This window comes from Halichoeres trimaculatus, unplaced genomic scaffold (genome assembly GCF_033239565.1).
Source record: "Halichoeres trimaculatus isolate MK-OKI-2021-1 unplaced genomic scaffold, fHalTri1.1 fHalTri1_scaffold_24, whole genome shotgun sequence".
NCBI lineage: Eukaryota > Metazoa > Chordata > Actinopteri > Labriformes > Labridae > Halichoeres > Halichoeres trimaculatus.
This window is the reverse complement of record NW_027437202.1, coordinates 6,913,959-6,931,691: the sequence shown is the minus strand read 5'-3', so window position 1 is coordinate 6,931,691 and position 17,733 is coordinate 6,913,959. Positions and strand designations below refer to the sequence as shown.

The 17,733-nt window shown below is 44.9% G+C and overlaps 1 protein-coding gene across 6 annotated transcripts in view; it reads left to right on the top strand.

Moving 5' to 3' along the window:
- Positions 1–17,733, top strand: part of dgkza (diacylglycerol kinase, zeta a) — a 36,999-nt gene that overhangs the window by 10,340 nt on the left and 8,926 nt on the right. For 2 of the 6 annotated variants that reach the window (XM_074664177.1, XM_074664178.1), the window contains 24 exons: positions 3,317–3,425; positions 3,521–3,613; positions 3,880–3,957; positions 4,416–4,472; positions 4,560–4,628; positions 4,713–4,784; positions 4,860–4,976; positions 5,059–5,130; positions 5,321–5,419; positions 5,493–5,575; positions 5,655–5,715; positions 5,831–5,944; positions 6,033–6,170; positions 6,239–6,317; positions 6,395–6,450; positions 6,536–6,598; positions 6,672–6,745; positions 7,176–7,287; positions 7,372–7,458; positions 7,532–7,644; positions 7,724–7,824; positions 9,487–9,566; positions 9,728–9,772; positions 16,639–16,705. In XM_074664177.1, coding sequence (XP_074520278.1) covers positions 3,317–3,425; positions 3,521–3,613; positions 3,880–3,957; positions 4,416–4,472; positions 4,560–4,628; positions 4,713–4,784; positions 4,860–4,976; positions 5,059–5,130; positions 5,321–5,419; positions 5,493–5,575; positions 5,655–5,715; positions 5,831–5,944; positions 6,033–6,170; positions 6,239–6,317; positions 6,395–6,450; positions 6,536–6,598; positions 6,672–6,745; positions 7,176–7,287; positions 7,372–7,458; positions 7,532–7,644; positions 7,724–7,824; positions 9,487–9,566; positions 9,728–9,772; positions 16,639–16,705 — 2,039 coding nt within the window. Of the gene's footprint in view, positions 1–26; positions 2,930–3,316; positions 3,426–3,520; positions 3,614–3,879; positions 3,958–4,415; positions 4,473–4,559; positions 4,629–4,712; positions 4,785–4,859; positions 4,977–5,058; positions 5,131–5,320; positions 5,420–5,492; positions 5,576–5,654; positions 5,716–5,830; positions 5,945–6,032; positions 6,171–6,238; positions 6,318–6,394; positions 6,451–6,535; positions 6,599–6,671; positions 6,746–7,175; positions 7,288–7,371; positions 7,459–7,531; positions 7,645–7,723; positions 7,825–9,486; positions 9,567–9,727; positions 9,773–16,638; positions 16,706–17,733 lie in introns of those variants that run through there. The other 4 variants (XM_074664173.1, XM_074664174.1, XM_074664176.1 and 1 more) reach the window with 4 other exon arrangements.

Below are 17,733 nucleotides of genomic sequence, written 5' to 3'. Positions count from 1 at the left end.
CCCTTAATCTGACCCTCCTCCTCTTTGTAATCAGGGGTAGAAAGAGTCTGAAGGTCTAAGACTCATCTCTTATGATTTTTCAGCACTACTGTACGTCGTTTTGGACAAAAGTGTCTGCTAAATGAACTGTAAACTGTAACAAAGCAACTAGATCTGCTTTAAAATCTCACAGAGTCACAGTAGATTGTACTTTGTTTTTATTAATTTAATGTTCTACAAACTTTTGTAACGTAAGACCCACCCTAAAGTTGTTCAGCCCTGAGTATCTAGTCGTTGAACTCGCTGCGTTTGAGGAAATGAATCTGTAGAAGGAAGCACAGATGTAGAAATGAGTAAATTGATGGATTTTCTTCAAACAGTGTGACATGACCTTCTTCATGTAAATGCATCAGTCGTGTGCAGCCGCCGAGAAGTGGAAAACCACATTGCTCTAAAAGTCTCTTTCTATCCGTGTATTTGCATAGTGTTCCCCTTTTTTTCATGTAAATATTTAACCCAACAGAAGAGCTCTGCTCAGTCTCACACACTGTTACACACACACACACACTGGCTCTTCACTGGAACTAGCTGCGGATTCAAAAAAAGGTTTCATGATCTTTAGAAAAGCCAATCAGGAGATCCACCTGGATGGATTCCTGGTTCTCATTCATTTGGTTTAATGTTTGGAAAGATGACTCCTCCCTCGTGTCTATTTGTGGAAACCAGACACAGGAAGATGTTCCCAGTTTGTGGCTGATGTGCAGGTGGGTCACGCTCTGTGACTGAGAGCTCTCATCTCTCTCCACTTTCCCCCAGTTATGGTGGAGGATTATCTCCGCGCTGAACGCTGCTGTTACGCAACGGCATGCACACAGAGAAAACACACGGGCATAATCGAGCTGTTTGGAGGGAAAGAAAAGAGGGAAGATTAAAAAAATCTGGGTTTTGTTTGACAGGAAAGCTCTGATCATTGACTTTAGAAAAAACAGACTGAGATATTAGAGGAGAGAGGCCTCAAACCAGCACACCTGACCTGTCTTCAAACTCCCTGTTGTCTGAGCCCGGCTTAACAGAGACTAACAAATTTCCCTGAGTGCAATGAAAGTGTGTGAAATCAGCCTGAAATATCATCTGCTTATGAGACAACGTGCAGTCACTGCATGGTTAGAGACGTCAGACTGACAGTTGTGGCGACCTCCGACCTTTCTGCTCCTGCATTAAGAGACAGAGCGCCGGCCTGTTTAATGTCAGCGGTGGGATTAAGTGAACAGCAGAGGCTTCCTGTCAGACCGTGCGGTGGTTTCAGCTCACGCCGTGTGGTCTGTGATGCTTTTGTTTTCCTTTAGAGAAGATATTTTATTATCAGCTTCCTGCTGATCGAAGCAGAAACTGATGCTTCAGACTCAGCAGAATTTAGATCAGAGAGATAAGATTTCCATCAGTGTTTAAAAAATAAACCTGAAGACCTTTTCTTTGCAACAGCCAATAGGAGCGCTCTCAGAAGACAAAAGCAGATGGCGAGGGAATGGTTTGATACGTCGTACCGAAACCTGACAATGCTCGGTGTCACGGTTCTATCTTCAAAGCCTCAAACCTCAGAGAGAAACCACACCACTGCTCAGTCAAACCTCTTCCGCTGCAGCTTTTTGGTCGTTTCTTTTTTGAATTTGCATAAAGAGCATGCTGGGAAATGATCGAAGCAGCTTGTTTGTAGGAGGCGTTAAAAGTTGTTAAAAATCGACTGTAATCTGCTTTTTGAACGCAGCACTGCATCATGACGCAGGTAGATGTGAGTAACACAAACGTTTATGTGCTCCTCCAGCTCGAGCGGTGATCAGAGGAGCTGGATTTTCTTTTTCTGCTCTTTTAAAGGAAGAACCCCGCTCAGGATGGGCGCCGCCTCCCCTCTGATGGATCTTAAAGGTCAAATGAACTTGTCCTCAAAGCAAAGGTCATGACCTTTCTCACAGTCTCACCCAATCAGATGCCAAGTTCAGCTCCAAGTGCCTTCGTCGCTTCCAAACATGATGGATTACTTCTTCCAGCGGCATTTCCGACGCCGCCCAAAGCGGCAGAAGCACCTCCCCGCCGTGCGCCAACCCGGACCTGCGGTTCCCACCAGCAAAGCGAGGCGGCGCTCCAGCGTTGGTCTGCCCTCTGCAGCTCTGGCGCAATCCAGACGCTCCTCCATCGGGCTCCCTCGGATTGATCCTGATCCTCGCAGACGCCCCAGCGTTGGTCTCCTGGTCGCCAGCGGGCAGAAGCGACAGTCCATCGTGGAGCTCGGAGATCCTGGAAGAGGAGCAGAGCGGGAGGTGGGCATCAGGAGAGGACGGAGAGGGTTCCACCATAAACCAAACCGCTCCTGCGCGGCGTCTGGAGCAGCCTCTTATGGATCAGGGTGCCCCTCCAAGGTCAAATCCATTGAACCTCATCTGCTGGGGTCCTCCATGCTGCTTGCTAGTTTAGTCCAGATGGGAGGAGGCGTGAAGGAGAAGGAGGAGGAGGAGGAGCCTGATGTCTCCATGTGTTCCTGCTCGGAGTCAGACGGAGAGGAAGTGACGGATGAAGAAGAAGAAGAGGAGAGGACTGATCAGACACACCTGACCCAGGCGGTCCTCTTGGAAAACATCGCGCCCCGCCCGCTGCTCCGCCCTCCCCGCTGCCTGAGACGAAACTCCTCCCACCTCCTTCCTGCTTATGGCGTTTACGGTCGATACCACAGGCGGCGCTCGAGTCAAACCCACTGGACTCTGAATAAACCCATCCAGACCTCTACGACCAGCCCCAGTCTGGATAAGCTGGTCTCTGAAGGTCTGGACTCTGAGTCCGCGGAGGCAGACTTCTCCTCTGGGTCGACGCTCCATAAAAGCTGCTCCTCGCCACTTTGGGGACCGGAGGAAGCCATATATTACGATCCTTATCTGGAAACTTGGGAGAACTTCCTGTCGTATGTAAACACACAAACACACACACTCACACATGACACACAGCTCTGAGGGGTTTGAAAATCCTGACAGGGTCCAGACCTGATTCAGGGAGTGTGAATCCAGGTGTGACTGTTCAGGAAACTGAGGAGAAACTTGTGTGTGAGAAAAACGAAGGGGGAGAATAAAAGAGGCGAGTGTGTAGATTCAGTGTCAGTCCCAGGGGAGTCATGTGACGTCACGACACGCTCACAAACATTAGGAGTCATGGTTCAGATCCTCTGCTCGTTTCTGTGTGTGATGAAGTGACTGTGAGCCGACGCCTTTCCCTCCAGCTTTTCTTTGGAAGATTATGTCTTTGTCGTCATAAAATCAGAGCATTCACAGCTTTCTCTCTCCTAAATTTCCAGGAAGGCGATCGCAAAGTCCGGCCTCCACCAGCTGCCCTGTCAGCCCAGCACGTCATCTCTGAACAGAGCCGACCCCGAGGCCAACATCCGCAGCACCCTGGACTGGACAGTGAGTGTGTGTGTGTGTGAGTGTGTGTGTGTGTTTTCAGAAACAAAGAGAGGATTAAGTGTGACCCAGATGCTTTAAACACTTTGTCTCCTCAGGACTCGGCGCTGTACGGGGATCATATCTGGTTCGAGACCAACGTGTCTGGAGATTACTGCTACGTCGGGGAGCACTGCATCGCCAGAGCTCAGGTGTTTACATTTCTACATCTGCTGACACATGCAACAACAGGTGGTCACTGTGACACTGACTCATGTGTCATTGTCTGACGCTTGTGTCATGATATATTTTTATATCGAGGTCGAAGGTTCAGCCTGACTGTCTCATCACATCACTCTGCTGTCTCACTGTTCTCTCTGTCTTTACTTTTATAACCCAACGCTGCCACCTTGTGGTCTCTTATGGAATTACTCCACCATTTACTGTCTTCTTTATGTTTCTCTTTTTTATTTTACAGCAAAAATCCATCAGTCGCAGAAAGTGTGCCGCCTGTAAGATCGTCGCCCACACCATCTGTATCGAGCAGCTCGAGAAGGTAATTCTGCTTTGTTATTAAATTTAAAGAAGGGGGATAAAAGGAAAAAAGAGATGGAGGATTAAACTTTTTAAAGAAGTGGAAAGAGGATTATTTTACTCCTCAAAAGGACGCCACTTTCAAAAGCAGGTAGTTTGTTTTTAACCGCCCCTCCTGTCTGACCCTCAGTTCCCCAGCTCTAGAGCCATTCTGCTGGACGCCACGCTGCCGCTCAATGACAACGACTTTAGAGTGAGACAACCTGAGATCCTTCTCCTTATCCTGTCCCCTCACCTGACTGAAACACCTCACACACACACACACACACGATATCAGCTCGTCTGAGGGGTTACTTTGAGGATAAGAGCATGGCGGTGGTGTATGGGTCCTGGTTTTCCTTTCCCCTGCAGGTGTCAACAACAAAAAAACAACAAAAAAAGTCTAGAAATCAAATTCTTACACAGCTTTCTCTCCTGCAGATTAACTTCAGGTGTAAACCGTCTTTCAGGGAGTCTGGCTCCAGAAACATCCGAGAGGTGAGTTGAAACTTTTTTGGTCCTAGAAAGTGAACATTAAGTTGCTTTGTGATGCGTTTTAAATCCTGTTATTTCATGTGTGATCAGCCTATCGTCGTGCGTCACCACTGGGTGCATCGAAGGCGACAGGAAGGAAAATGTAAACAATGTGGAAAGGTGGGTTTCAGATTGTTTTGAAGCTACCTGTTCATATTTTCTGTCGCTTCAGCAAAAAGCATCTCTTTCTGTTTCTCTCTGCAGGGTTTCCAGCAGAAATTCGCCTTCCACAGCAAAGAGATCGTCGCTATCAGCTGTTCATGGTGCAAACAGGCTGTGAGTGAAAATCTTCACACGTCAGTCCAGTAATCTGAGTTTGGAAACGTTTTTGATGTGTTTCTTTCCTTTTAGTACCACAACAAGGTGTCCTGCTTCATGCTGCAGCAGATTGAAGAAGCTTGTCCAATAGGAGCGCACGCTGCTCTCATAGTCCCACCCACTTGGATTATACGGGTCAGACGCCATCAGGTGAAGTGCTCCTTTTTGCTGTCTCACTCTTCTTTCCTGCAAAGTTTCCACATCCCTCTGATGAAATCTCTCTGTGTCACAGTCGTCGATGAAGTCGAGTAAGAAGAAGAAGAGGACGTCGTTCAAGAGGAAAAGCAGCAAGAAAGGAGCAGAGGTGAGTGCTGACACGTTATCCTCTTCCTTCCCTGAAACACTGAAGCAGTTGAGGCGTTCAACTTCTCCTCCAAAGGTCAGAAAAGGTTAAATCTGTTTCGTGTCCGACCTGTTCTCGCTAAAAGATGAAATCTCATTTCTTTAGCTGGAAAAACGTCTGCTGAGTTCTTCGTCTTGTTTTTTTCTGACAGGAGGGGCGGCTGTGGAAGCCGTTCATCATCCGGCCGATCCCTTCACCCCTCATGAAGCCTCTGCTGGTGTTTGTCAACCCAAAAAGTGGAGGAAACCAGGTACTCAACTTAAAACACCTCACAAAAACAAACTTCTTTACCGATGTGTGACGTCTTTTCTGTCTCGTTTCAGGGCACAAAGATCCTGCAGTCCTTCATGTGGTACCTGAACCCCAGGCAGGTGTTTGACCTGAGCCAAGGAGGACCAGCTGAAGGGTGTGTGATTCTTCTCTTCCTCTTACACTAATACTTCTGTTGTTGCTGAAATAATCCTAAACAAGCGTGAATCTTGCAGCTTGGAGCTGTACCGTAAAGTCCACAACCTGAGGATCCTCGCCTGCGGAGGAGACGGCACGGTGAGTGGATTCAGGTTCACCTGAAGACCTGTTTCTGCTGGACTCTGAAACCTCCTGATTAAGAGACGGATGGAGGGTCACAGAGAGTCTCTTCTTCTGGTGTGTGTCGATGCAGGTGGGCTGGATCCTGTCCAGTCTGGATGAACTCGGATTAAACCCTCAACCTCCTGTTGCTGTGTTGCCGCTAGGGACGGGGAACGACCTCGCCAGGACCCTGAACTGGGGAGGGGTGTGTGGTCCACTTCGTTTCCTCTCTGTCTTTATTTTCACACCTGTGTGTGTGTGTGATGAACACTTTTAATGTGTGTGTGTTTCAGGGCTACACGGATGAGCCTCTGTCTAAGATCTTGTCCCACGTTGAGGACGGCACTGTCGTCCAGCTTGACAGGTGGAATCTACAGGTTGAACCAAACCAGACTGCAGGGGCAGAGCCGGACGAACAGCAGACTGATAAGGTAACAAACATCTGTGGGGAAAACTTTCTCGATTCGACTGAAACTCAACGTGACTGCTTTGTTTTCAGCTTCCTCTGGATGTTTTCAACAATTACTTCAGTCTCGGATTCGACGCTCATGTGACTCTTGAATTCCACGAGTCCAGAGGTACGTTTGAGACGTGTGACGACGCTCTTTTTGGAGTTTTTTTAGAGTTTAATTATCTGCGTTTGTCGTCGTTTTAGAGGCGAATCCTGAGAAGTTTAACAGCCGGTTTCGGAACAAGATGTTCTACGCTGGGGTGAGTGAGCCGCCGCGTTGAATCTGACAGAAACAGGAGGAGGAGGACTCACCAGTGTGTGTGTGTGTGTGTGTGTTTCATGCAGACAGCCTTCTCAGATTTCCTGATGGGGAGCTCTAAAGACCTGTCGAAGCACATCAAAGTGGTGGTGAGTGGCTGTCAGTCAGACAGGAAGTCACATGTGGGAAACTGAATCACTCACTGTCTCTCTGTCTGTGCAGTGTGACGGCACAGATTTAACGTCAAAGGTTCAGGACTTGAAGCTGCAGTGTTTGGTCTTCCTCAACATCCCCAGGTGATTAAAAAAAACAGAGAAACACTGAGAAGTAAAAGTGCCTTTGCTCAACTTTAAAACCCTCCTGTCATGAATTAAACACAGCTAATAAACCACTCTGAGTGTTTCTCCGCTCAGCTGGTTATGACACAGAAGAAATAAGGCACCAATTTTGCGGGATTGTTTTTTAATCTTGTTTATCGTCATTGGTAAATTACCCGACGTGGTGTCACGGTGTTAATGTGTAATAAACCCTCGTCCCCGAGCAGAGGACGCCTCGTCATCACTGCTGTGCTTTAAATCCCTGACGCCAAAGAGGACGAGGAGGTAATTGCGGAGGTGTCTGAAGATGTAGAGGCTCCGTCTTAAAATCAGTCATAAGAGTTTTAATCAGATCAGATGATGAGCTCTGAAGCAAAGTTTGAGATTGTGCGTGTGTGTGTGTTTGCAGGTATTGTGCCGGCACCACACCGTGGGGAAATCCTGGAGAGCATCACGACTTTGAACCGCAGCGACACGACGACGGATACATCGAGGTCATCGGGTTCACGATGACGTCGCTGGTATGAAGTGAATCCACACAGGGAGGAGTTTCAGGAAGTCAGAGCTGCAACAGCTGAGTGATGTGTGTGTTTGTGTGTGTGTAGGCGACTCTTCAAGTGGGAGGTCACGGCGAGAGGTTGAATCAGTGCAGAGAGGTCACGCTAACCACCACTAAACCTCTCCCAGTGCAGGTAACACAACGTTCTCACTGTTTTTAATGATGCTGAGGATGAATTCATGATGATGAGCTGCTGTTTCCTCCAGGTGGACGGAGAGCCGTGCAGACTCGCGCCCTCCGTCATCCACATCAGCCTTAGAAACCAGGCCAACATGGTCCAGAAGACCAAGCGTCGGACCTCTCTGCCTCACCTGAACGAGTACGCCACACACACACACATGCCAGACTTAAACGGAGACTGGCTCTTTGTTTATTAATGTTTCTTCTTCGTGTCTCAGTCAGCAGCCGATCCCGGAGCGGTTGAGGATCAGGGTCAGCAGGATCAGCATGACGGACTACGAAGCTCTGCACTACGACAAGGACAAGCTGCGGCAAGCATGTGAGCACACAAGCTAATGATTTATTTTAACACAGGGGGGTGCTGTTTGCTTTATAAAACATCAAACATGAGCTTTATCATTCTGTAAATTATTAATATAAGTGTAAATATGTATACATAAACACAAGCAGCTGTAATTGATATCAATAATTCATGACGACGTCTTTTCTCTTTAATCCCAAAGAGTTTTATTTGCTTTTCATTATTTCCACGTCTCCTCCTTTGTTCTCTCGGCCTGAAGTTTGACTTGTTTTCTCATTATGCAAATCAATCACCCCTCTCAACGTGTGGATGTGTCACTCTTGGGGAGATGGTGGAAATATGATTCATACCCTGAGGCGCAGCGGTTATATCATCTCATCGCCCGTTTCTCTCTCTGTGGCTCCGTTTTTGAGCACGCCGAGAATAAAGAGACGTTTTCTTTTTTTTGTTGTTTTTTTTTTTTAACACTGATTTGGATATTCCTTTCATAACTGCGCTGATAAAATCTGCAGCTTCTGCAGAGAGTTATTCAGCATCAAAGAGGCTGTAAGCACTGCAGTGGAGCTCTGATCAGAGCACAAAAACACCGGTCAGATGTGGAGGGTTCTTGATTATCTCTCAGGTGAAAAATCAAGTAATGAGCTGAAACATGCTCCCAAAACGAGGGGGAAAAGTTTATTTTAAACCCACAAAATGATGGATTTGATGAAATCAGACTGAGCCCTAAAATGACTCTTCAGGTGGTGTCAACAAACAGAGTCATGGGTGATTTAATTGTGATGGTTCCTGTGTTTTATCAGCTCGTACAGTGAACTAATGGGTCTCTGAGGAGCAGGTGAAGACGCCGCCTCGCTTTTTTAACTGCTCTCTCCTTTCTTCATCCTTCCCATTGAGGTATTTAGCATCAATGGAAGGTGTGTGTGTGTGTTTGTGTGTGTGTGTGCTCTCTGCCCAGTTTCACAGCTCCTCCAGCATTAAGCCGTGTGATGCTCAGCCAGCAGCAACCAGCGGGCGTCGGGCCGGCTCAGCCTCAGGGAGCAGCCTTTATTGTCTCAACAACATATATCTGCTTATTGACGACACGCCAGCTCGCTCAGGCTCATTCATCTTAAATAAAGACACCAACGCCAGCTCCTTCCTGCCTCTGGATGCTCAGTATCGATTGGCAGAAATGTGTCTGTTATATTCTTCCCTCTGCTATTGTCGTCTTCTTTGTACTTTGAGAAACTGTTGACTGTTAAGCGCTCGCACAACCTGATTTCTTTGAGGCAGCCTCCACATGGCCTTGCCTTTTCAAAAAAGGTGTGCGCCGCGCTTAGTTTCATGTTCTTTTGTTGGCGCTGAAAGAAAGCGGCTCAACACAGAAATCAGCTGCACAAAGAAGTTGATTTCTGCTCCTTCCTGGACGTATTCCTGCTCATTGTTTGCTGCCTCCTTCATCAAACACGAGGATCTCATGCGAATGGATTGCAAAGCTTCGGCCTCGACCCTGACAAAGAAAGGCTTCAAACATGCATTGTGTGGCGAGGAATATGTATGTTTGAGAGGTGTTTTTTGAATCAGAAACAGCTGATTGCCTTCCTCTTTTTAAAGCCACCACACTCCACTGACAAGTCGCTGTCTGTACGAGCAGATTTCAAAGAGTTGTAGGATAATTGTCTTGTTCCTCTGTCTCCTCAGCTATTCCTCTGGGCCTGATCGTGGTTCCTGGTGACAGCGACTTAGAGACCTGCAGAGAGCACATCCAGCGGCTGCAAGAGGTGAGACGGAGGCTGCGTTTAGTGGAGGAACTGTTTTTATACTTTCTAATGACTCCTGCAGCAGACGTCAGGTTGGTCCACATGTTTGTTACCGTGCAGCCAGCCATACAAACATGGAGCCCTCTCCTCTCTGCTCTCTGTGCTCCCGTCTCCTTCTGTAGGACTTCTGCTCTGTCCACCCTCCCTTCAGATGCTTGGGCCTGCAGGTTGGTAGTTGCAAACTGGAATTAGAGGGATAAAAATCCTCAAAGCGGATGTGTGCGAAGCTTGCCCGTTGTTGTGATCGTGTTGTGGGCATGGCTGCACGTTTGGGGTTGTATCTGTGCTGTAGCTTTGCAGGCTTCAGATGGAGATTCTTCTTTTTTTGCATGTTTGATCTCCTCTTTTCTATTTGAGTTTCCTCTTTACAAGTTCTCCTCAGGTGAAGGATCAGTAAGTTTGAAGGACAGGGACAGGAGAAGCTGGAGCTCTTATTTGGAGAAAATCAATTAATCAAGCTCAGGGGGAAAAAACTGTCAGAGCACGGCGAAAGGTTAAACCTGAAGTCGAGTTAAGAAGGGCTCGAAATGTTGCTCCAATATTAAATATCCTGCAGCACGCACACACACGTAGAGGTACATCCACTGCTCTAAACAAACACACACCCACACACATAAACAGAGCTGATTCTGTACTCCAGGGGTTACAAAAGTACAGAATGTGGCCAGCAGTGCATTACACAACACACACACTGACACACACAAATAAACCAGGTTTAGAAAATATCCTCTGAGTCATCACAGATTCACTTCCAGTGAAGGCATCCTGACTTTTTAGTCATTGTGAAAACAGCAGAGATGAAACGAGAGGGCAATGAAGAGCTGGTTTTATTTTGAGGTTTTTAAAGACTTTTAAAAAGCGTCTTAACTTCTCTAGTTTTGAACTGAAACACGCTCGTTTATCTGCTTTATTAGCCTCCGTCTCTTAGGGTTTCAAACTTACCAACCTGCCCTCTACAACATCTCAAACTTTTAGGATTAACAGAGGTTTTATTCTGCCAAACAAACTCTGCCTCGTCTGACTTTCTCTCACAAGGTTGCTTTAAAAATCCTCTTTTCTTTGTGAATGTTTCAGATTGAAGCAGACAAACTTTAAAGGTTAGCAGACACATTTTTGAGGGATAAAACTTCCAGAAAGTTTTTGTAGAACCCCAAACTTTTCCTCCGTGGGCGCAGCAGCCCTGCAGGGATTTTCTCACCCCTCCATCAGAGGTGTAACGTGACAGGATCCTCTTCCTCCCTCTTATCAATAATTCCCCGCTGCCTCCATGAAGAGGAGAAAAGGCGCTGCAGGCCTTTGTCTGCTTAAATATCACACGCAGCTCCATCTATTATGCCCCTCTCATGTTAGACACTCATTATTAACATCTCCATAATACAGGCCTGCGTGTGAGAGGCCAAAAAGGCATTAATTAAAGAGATAAATCACAGTCACAGATTACACACGTCTGAGCGAGGATGTATCAGAGGAGTCAGCTGGGAGAGCTTCACTCCAACACCTGCTGTGCACAACACACATCAGAAAGACGTATGAACATGTGAAGGGGGTAATATCAGGGAGGTGGAAACGTGCGTGCATGCAGAAAAGAGCAAGAAGGAAGTTTATTACACCTCCTGAACGGGCGGTGGGAGTAATCAGGAATTTGTTGTTTCTCTTTGAAAAGAAAATGCAGAAAACAACCTTCACTGGTGTTTCAAGCAGAATCACCTGCTGCTTTCCTCCTCGTCTTCCTGTTTTCTTTTCGAGCTGTTTCTGACCCGCTCGGTGCGCGCAGGGGGAAAGGTTGCCGAACAACAACAGGTGGTAGTTTAATGTCGACACGGCAGCTTGGGAGAATCTCATTGGGTGAAAAGATGAGTCTTGCACGGTTTGGATGATCTGGATCTGTTTTTGTGATTGATTTCTTTGACTTTTCCCGTCCTTGAAATAGCTCCAAAGCAAGTTCAGGAGGTGTTTGTAAAGGCAGCAGAAAATAGAAAGAGCAGATCGTAGTGTTTTGGAGCATCGTGACCGGCTTTCCTCCTTTTCAGGATCTGAAAAGATAAACTGATATCTCAGTGATAAAAGTTTTGTTTCCAGCGCTGCTTTATTTAATTTCAGGGTTAATTATGAAGTCTCTTTGAGGTCCAGAGCTCCTCAGGAGAGGCCCGAGAACAAAAACAATCAAAGGAGAAAATCACAGCTTGTGTGATGTTTGAAATCCTTTTAGTGTTTTATTCAGGAGAAGTTTAACGTTCAGTAAAAGACGCTATTTAGAGTTTTGTCCTGTCACAGTCTGCAGAGAAGAGACGATGAGAGTTTGTTCCTTCTCAAAGTGAGGCGTTTTAACTCTTGTTTCATGATTTATTATGCAGAACGCAGAGTAAATTCATTTACAAAGTGTCAGCGCTCACAAGAAGAACGCGGTGAAATACACACAGACTGTGTTTCTGTGGCTCCCTCAGTCAGAGTTCATGTCACGATGTTGTTTCTCTGGGTTGGTTAACTCGTGTGCAGCCGCTCAGGATTTCAGCCGGCGTGGAAGCGATGTAGGCAGCTCAGATCAAATGGGAGTCAACAAACTCACCTCGAGGTCGTTGAATACATTTCCACACCTCCACTCCTCGCTCTGGGGTTTCTTTCCCTCACAGGACTTCAGTAAGGACCTGCTCGTAAAGAAGCATAATTAGTCAGCGTATCTTGCTCTAAATTGTCAGTACAAATCAAGCCTGAGTGTGCCGGAGTCCCTCAACAATGAACAAAAGCCGAGCAGAGGAAGAAGCTCACCTGTGAGTCACTCTCAGGGGTCGGCTCTTCTCTTTTTTCTCCTCCTGTCTGTTTCTTTTCTTCCTTCCTCTCGGTAGCCGGGGGGATTTTGCTGTTGGGATGCCGTACTGTCATGCTCTGTCACCTTGACATGTGCAGTTAAGGGGATGAGGTTTGTGCTTTTTTTAACAGAAAGTAGGCCGAGGTTTGCTCGCAGAGGAAGGAGCTCTGCAGCCCTCTTGTGTTTTTGATTTTCTGTGGAGTAAAAAACAACAAAAGAGACTTGATATTACATCTCATCCTTCTCATTCACAGTGAAGTCTGCGTGGCAGTGTCTCCACGTCAGGTCAGACTCTGTGTTTTGTGATTTGAAGCACATCCTCAGTCTGTCTGCTGCAGTTAAAGAGTTCACAGAGTTCAAATGTCCCACAGTAAACACAAACAATGATATCTGCAGCTCAGACATCCTTCATGCTGCATCCATCACGGCGATACGCTGCTCTGTTATTGGATCTGAGGAGAAGTTTTTCAGACCCGGGGATCTTTTCTGACACACTTTCAGAAACATCTGCCCTTCACACTGACAGGAGCTCAGAGACATGCAGATACTGCGTTGTTTTGTTGGATAAATATGGAAATATGGCTGCATTTCTTTATCTTTGAGCACATTTATTATTCGGATTCCCGTTAAGTCTTAATTTGAACTTTACTCATCCAAAGTTCACACAGATGTGGATCGTAAGGCTTTAAAAAAAAGAAAGTTTTCTCCTCTCTTGCTCTATTCTCTTGATGAAATGTGTGGAGTATATTTAAAAACATGCACCAAACTTTATCTTTATCAGACAGTCTCTGTTTTTCTCCCACTCAGTCCCAAACTGCAGCTCCATCAGCCAGCAGAGAGCTGCGAAATCAAACGCTGAGTCGACTTTCATATCACCCGAACGCCACACGACAAAGCCTGACAACAAGTCCTGAGCCGTCGCCTCGGTGCAAGTCGTAACCTATATAAAAACAGGATAATGCTGTTAAAAATATGTTACAGAGCGGTTGTTTTGCTCCTGGAGGAGTGGAAGAGGAGATCCACAGGAGGTCGTCCTCAGAGCTGCTGTGATTTGTGAATCAGAGTTTAAGATTTAAAGTATGTTTTTCAGTTTTCACTCAGATGTTTGTGTTGGAGCTGCAGCAAACTCGTTATCATCCATCTCTTCAGAACGCAGCGTTTATTTCACACCTGATAACCGCAGAAACACAAAGATAAGAAGAGAAACTAAAGTGTTGGACACTCAGCATCCATCAGCTGACTGAGTGTTGGTCTCGCTGCGACACACCTCTAAATACAGAAGGAATTTAGAGGAACGTCTGACATTTGCTTCAAAGAGATAAAGACGTTATCTTTGAACATGTCTGAGACACATCTGACGCCTTTTCTGCAAAGTTTATCCCCGTCCAGATGGGATGAAAAAGATAGATGGACTCAAAGGAGGCATGTCTCTACAGGTAAAGGTCCTCCTGATGTAGAGTGAAAGCTTCAGCCTGCATCCTCTCAGTCAGTAGATGTTTTTTGTAATCATAGTTTTTGGATATTAGGGTGTTAGGGTGACTGCAGACTTCAGTATACCGCTAATACTTTTTTCATTAAGAGTAAAAAATTGAGGAAAAAGAAAGCTGCATATCTCCGCTCACACCTGCAGCGACGGGTGAGCTGCACTTCCAGCCTGTTTGATAAATATCACACATAACTTCAGGCGCAGAACGAATCAGAAACGCGCCTCGGAGGCTCTGAAATCGGACCAAAACAGACAAAGAAGCCCAGGAACTTTGTGTGTAAGGAGGAGAGGAGTGAATGGATGGAGAAGAAAGAAGGTGAGGGAGAGTCAGACGAGTTCAGCTTTTGATTCCACAGTTGTAGGTTTCGCTGTGAAAGCCTGCGGGCGTTTTACTCAGCCTGAGACTGCCGCTGAGCCCGACAGCAGGATGAGATAAGGAGAGACAAACGCAGAGACGGAGAGTAGGAGAGGTGTTTACTTCAGCCGGCGTTGCTGTCACAGTCGGCATGAAAGGTTCACACTGAAGAGAAAATGACTTTGCTTTCTTTGGCTTGTTTCTCCTCCTGTCATATCTGCTGGAAGCTTTTGCATTCAGTTGTTTCTGGAAAAAGATGGTGCTGCAAAAACAGAATCGATTTTCTGTCAATTTGACCCTTTTATGCTAAGAATCTTGTGTTCTCACTTTCTCTACCATGGTTTCATTTCAGTCACTGTGAAAGGCTTTTTACCCTGCATGAAACCAGTGATGGAGATTGTTTGACCTGCAGCTTTCCTCTGCATCAGGTCACTTTGCTCACACACTGGTTTTATTGCCCAGGTTTATGCACAAATACAAACACTTTCACCTTTTTTTTTAGTTGCTAATGTATTTGTAGGATTTGTAAAAGAACATTTATTCATGAAGCTGATGTTTTTCACCCAGAGGCAGTCCAATAAAACAAGCAAAGGTAAAAACGTACTGTTGAAAAACAATAGAGCAAACTCAGTTTTGTAAAAGGTTCGTTGCCGGGGTAAAAAGTAAACTCAAACAAATGTTGGAAATAAAACTTTTCTCTAAGATGCAACAAAAAACACTAAAGGACTCATATAGAAATAATAATGCAGTACATTTGCATTTAGAGTTTTAATTGTAGATTATTTTGAATATGAGCTATAAACTTTGTAGCACAGCAAACTCTCAAGTATCCCCCAAAAGTGCTTGTATTTGTTAACTATAATGACTTTACAGTATTGGGTTCCCGTTTTTTTTGTTGTGTAAATAAAACTAACCCCTATTAAGAAAATTAACAAGATAAAACGAAATATTATTTTTTTTTAAATATTATTATTATTATTATTATTATTATTATTATTATTATTATTATTATTATTATTATTATTATTATTATTATTGAAATCCTTCGAAAAAAGTCTGCAAAAAAATATTTTGAGACGAAAAAAAAAAAAATTATAAACGAGCGCGTTTGCGTGATGACATCACAGCGACGCACGGTTCAGTTGGCCCCGTCGATTGCGATCGTTATTACACCTGGGGGACATTAGTTAACAAGCATCACTGAAACTAGTGTTTTTATTAACGTTTTTATGAAGTTTTAATGACGTAACGGAGATAAAATTCGAGTTCATCCGCGGTTAATGTCACGTGAGACTTTTGTTTTCGTGTGCGTATTACGTATTACGTATATTAGTATCATGCGTTGTAAACAAACATGGAGGATAACGAGCCAACAGGCAGCTTCGTAAATACTGTAAGTTAGGTTTTTAATTAGCTCTACAGCTTAATCAAGTCTAATTTAATGTTATTTAATGTTAATTTTATAAAAATTGCAGCTTCTGATGGTTTATTTGTTAATGTGACCTCATGAAAAACTAACTGAACCAACAAAACTGCATTAAAACTGATGAGTTCTGCTATCAAAAGTGGTGTTTTGGAGAATTTTGAAAGGGGAACAATATTTTCTCATGCACATGTATTTTTTTTTCCACTGTACATGATCAAAAGATTGAAGATAAGACCTCCACAGCTTGATCCCTTCCTCTGAAACCTCTGACAGTGAGACATTTGGTGGTTAATCTGTGAACAGACAGCAGTCTTTACAGGATCAGAGGTGTCTGGCCGTTCACACAGAGACAGAAACTGTTTAGTCCTGTATTCACAAAGAGGCAGATTTTAAACTTGCATTAACCAGTAGCTGAAAAACAAACTTAGCTCCATGGTGTCTAGTTTTGATCTTGTTAAAGTCATGCTGCTGTATTCAGCGCTAATTGGAGGACGGATGAAAAGATGTCTGAGTGAAACCAAAAACAAGAAGTAATGAGGCGGGAGGAAGTTATCTGCACCTTCAAATCCAAGGATATTCAAGGATACGGAGGTGTGGACAACTTTAACAAGGACGCAGAAGTTTTCAAAACAGATTGAAGCTTTCTTTGTTTACCTGTTTTTTTTTTAACAGCAGTGCTGAGTGAAATGTGGAAGCGCTCTGACAAAGACTTGAGAGTATGCACCAAGCCTGCAAAGAGAAATCACAATTTATCATTACAATGCAAAACAAACAGAGCGCAGGATTCTGAATTATTGCAATGAATTAGAAACGATTTCATGTGAAGAAGCAATCCTTACTCTCTCAACGTTGCGTCAGTTTGTGCCGCTTCGACGGAGTGAAGTTGTACGTTGTGATCTCTTAACCTTCAGCCTCTCAGCGCTAAAGGAGACAAACAACAGATCTGTGTTTGTGTTTCAGGAGGAAGCAGCCAAACCAAAGATTCTGTCCTCGCAGAGATTATCTCCAAAGTGGTGTTTCCTTGACTGTAAGTACATCAGCCTGTTGAATGTGACTGAGTTTTTTACACTTGAAACTTTACAGTTGGAGTATGAGAAAGAAAAATCCTCCTTCTTTAAAGCCAGATTGTTGAATTTACCAACAACAGAAGGATTAATCAATGCAGCAGCACGATTCTGAATAAATCATCTCTCTTACAGCAGCTGAAGTAGTGTCTGGTGTTACATTGAATCTTGAACAACCCACACAGTTTCAGCTTTGAACTCCTGTTGCTTCAAGATGCACACACACACATACACACACACTGCTGCGAAGCTTGTGTCTTTATACTGATAAGCACAGCTTCTGTCTCACACACATTATTAAACACTCCCTGAGCTACAGTCAGGGAGGCTTTGATTTCATGTTTGGGGCTTTGTTGCAAAGCTGTCAGATCATCCATGTAGCTGCAGAGAAAAGGAAGATTCTAGTAAAAGAAAAGCGGGAACATACGAACAGGTTCACCAGCTCCTGAAGCTTTTCTGCCATTGCATTGTTTGTGGGTGAAAGTCATGAATATTAATTTCACACAGCAGCAGCAGCAGCAGCTTACCAAAAATATCGCACAGAGAAACCTGGGTCTTATGCAATGTTATGCATGCATTAACTACACACACACACCTTTGCTTGAGTCCTGGAGGAATAAAGCAGGAGTCAAACAAAGAGGGAGCTGGGGGGAAAGGGGAAGAAGTGTTTGTTGTGACGTTTTTGTGGATTAATTAAAGGAAACTGAACAGGATGTTTGCCTTTAAGGCGACATAATGAACAAACAGTGAAGGAGCTGAAACTTCAGGAAGCAGAAATAAGAAACAGTTCACCTCCTGATCAAGTCTGTAGCCCTGAGGTCTCTGAATCCTTTCATTTGAATGTTTCTCCTCACGGTAGACGTCTAACACCTATTTTTAGTCGCTACCTGCCGATTATCTCTGATTCTCTTGTGATGATTTTGCAAAACTCTGCAAAGGCACCGTATACCTGGGAGGTGTAAAGTCCTGTGCTCCTGGCGTGAAAGCCCAT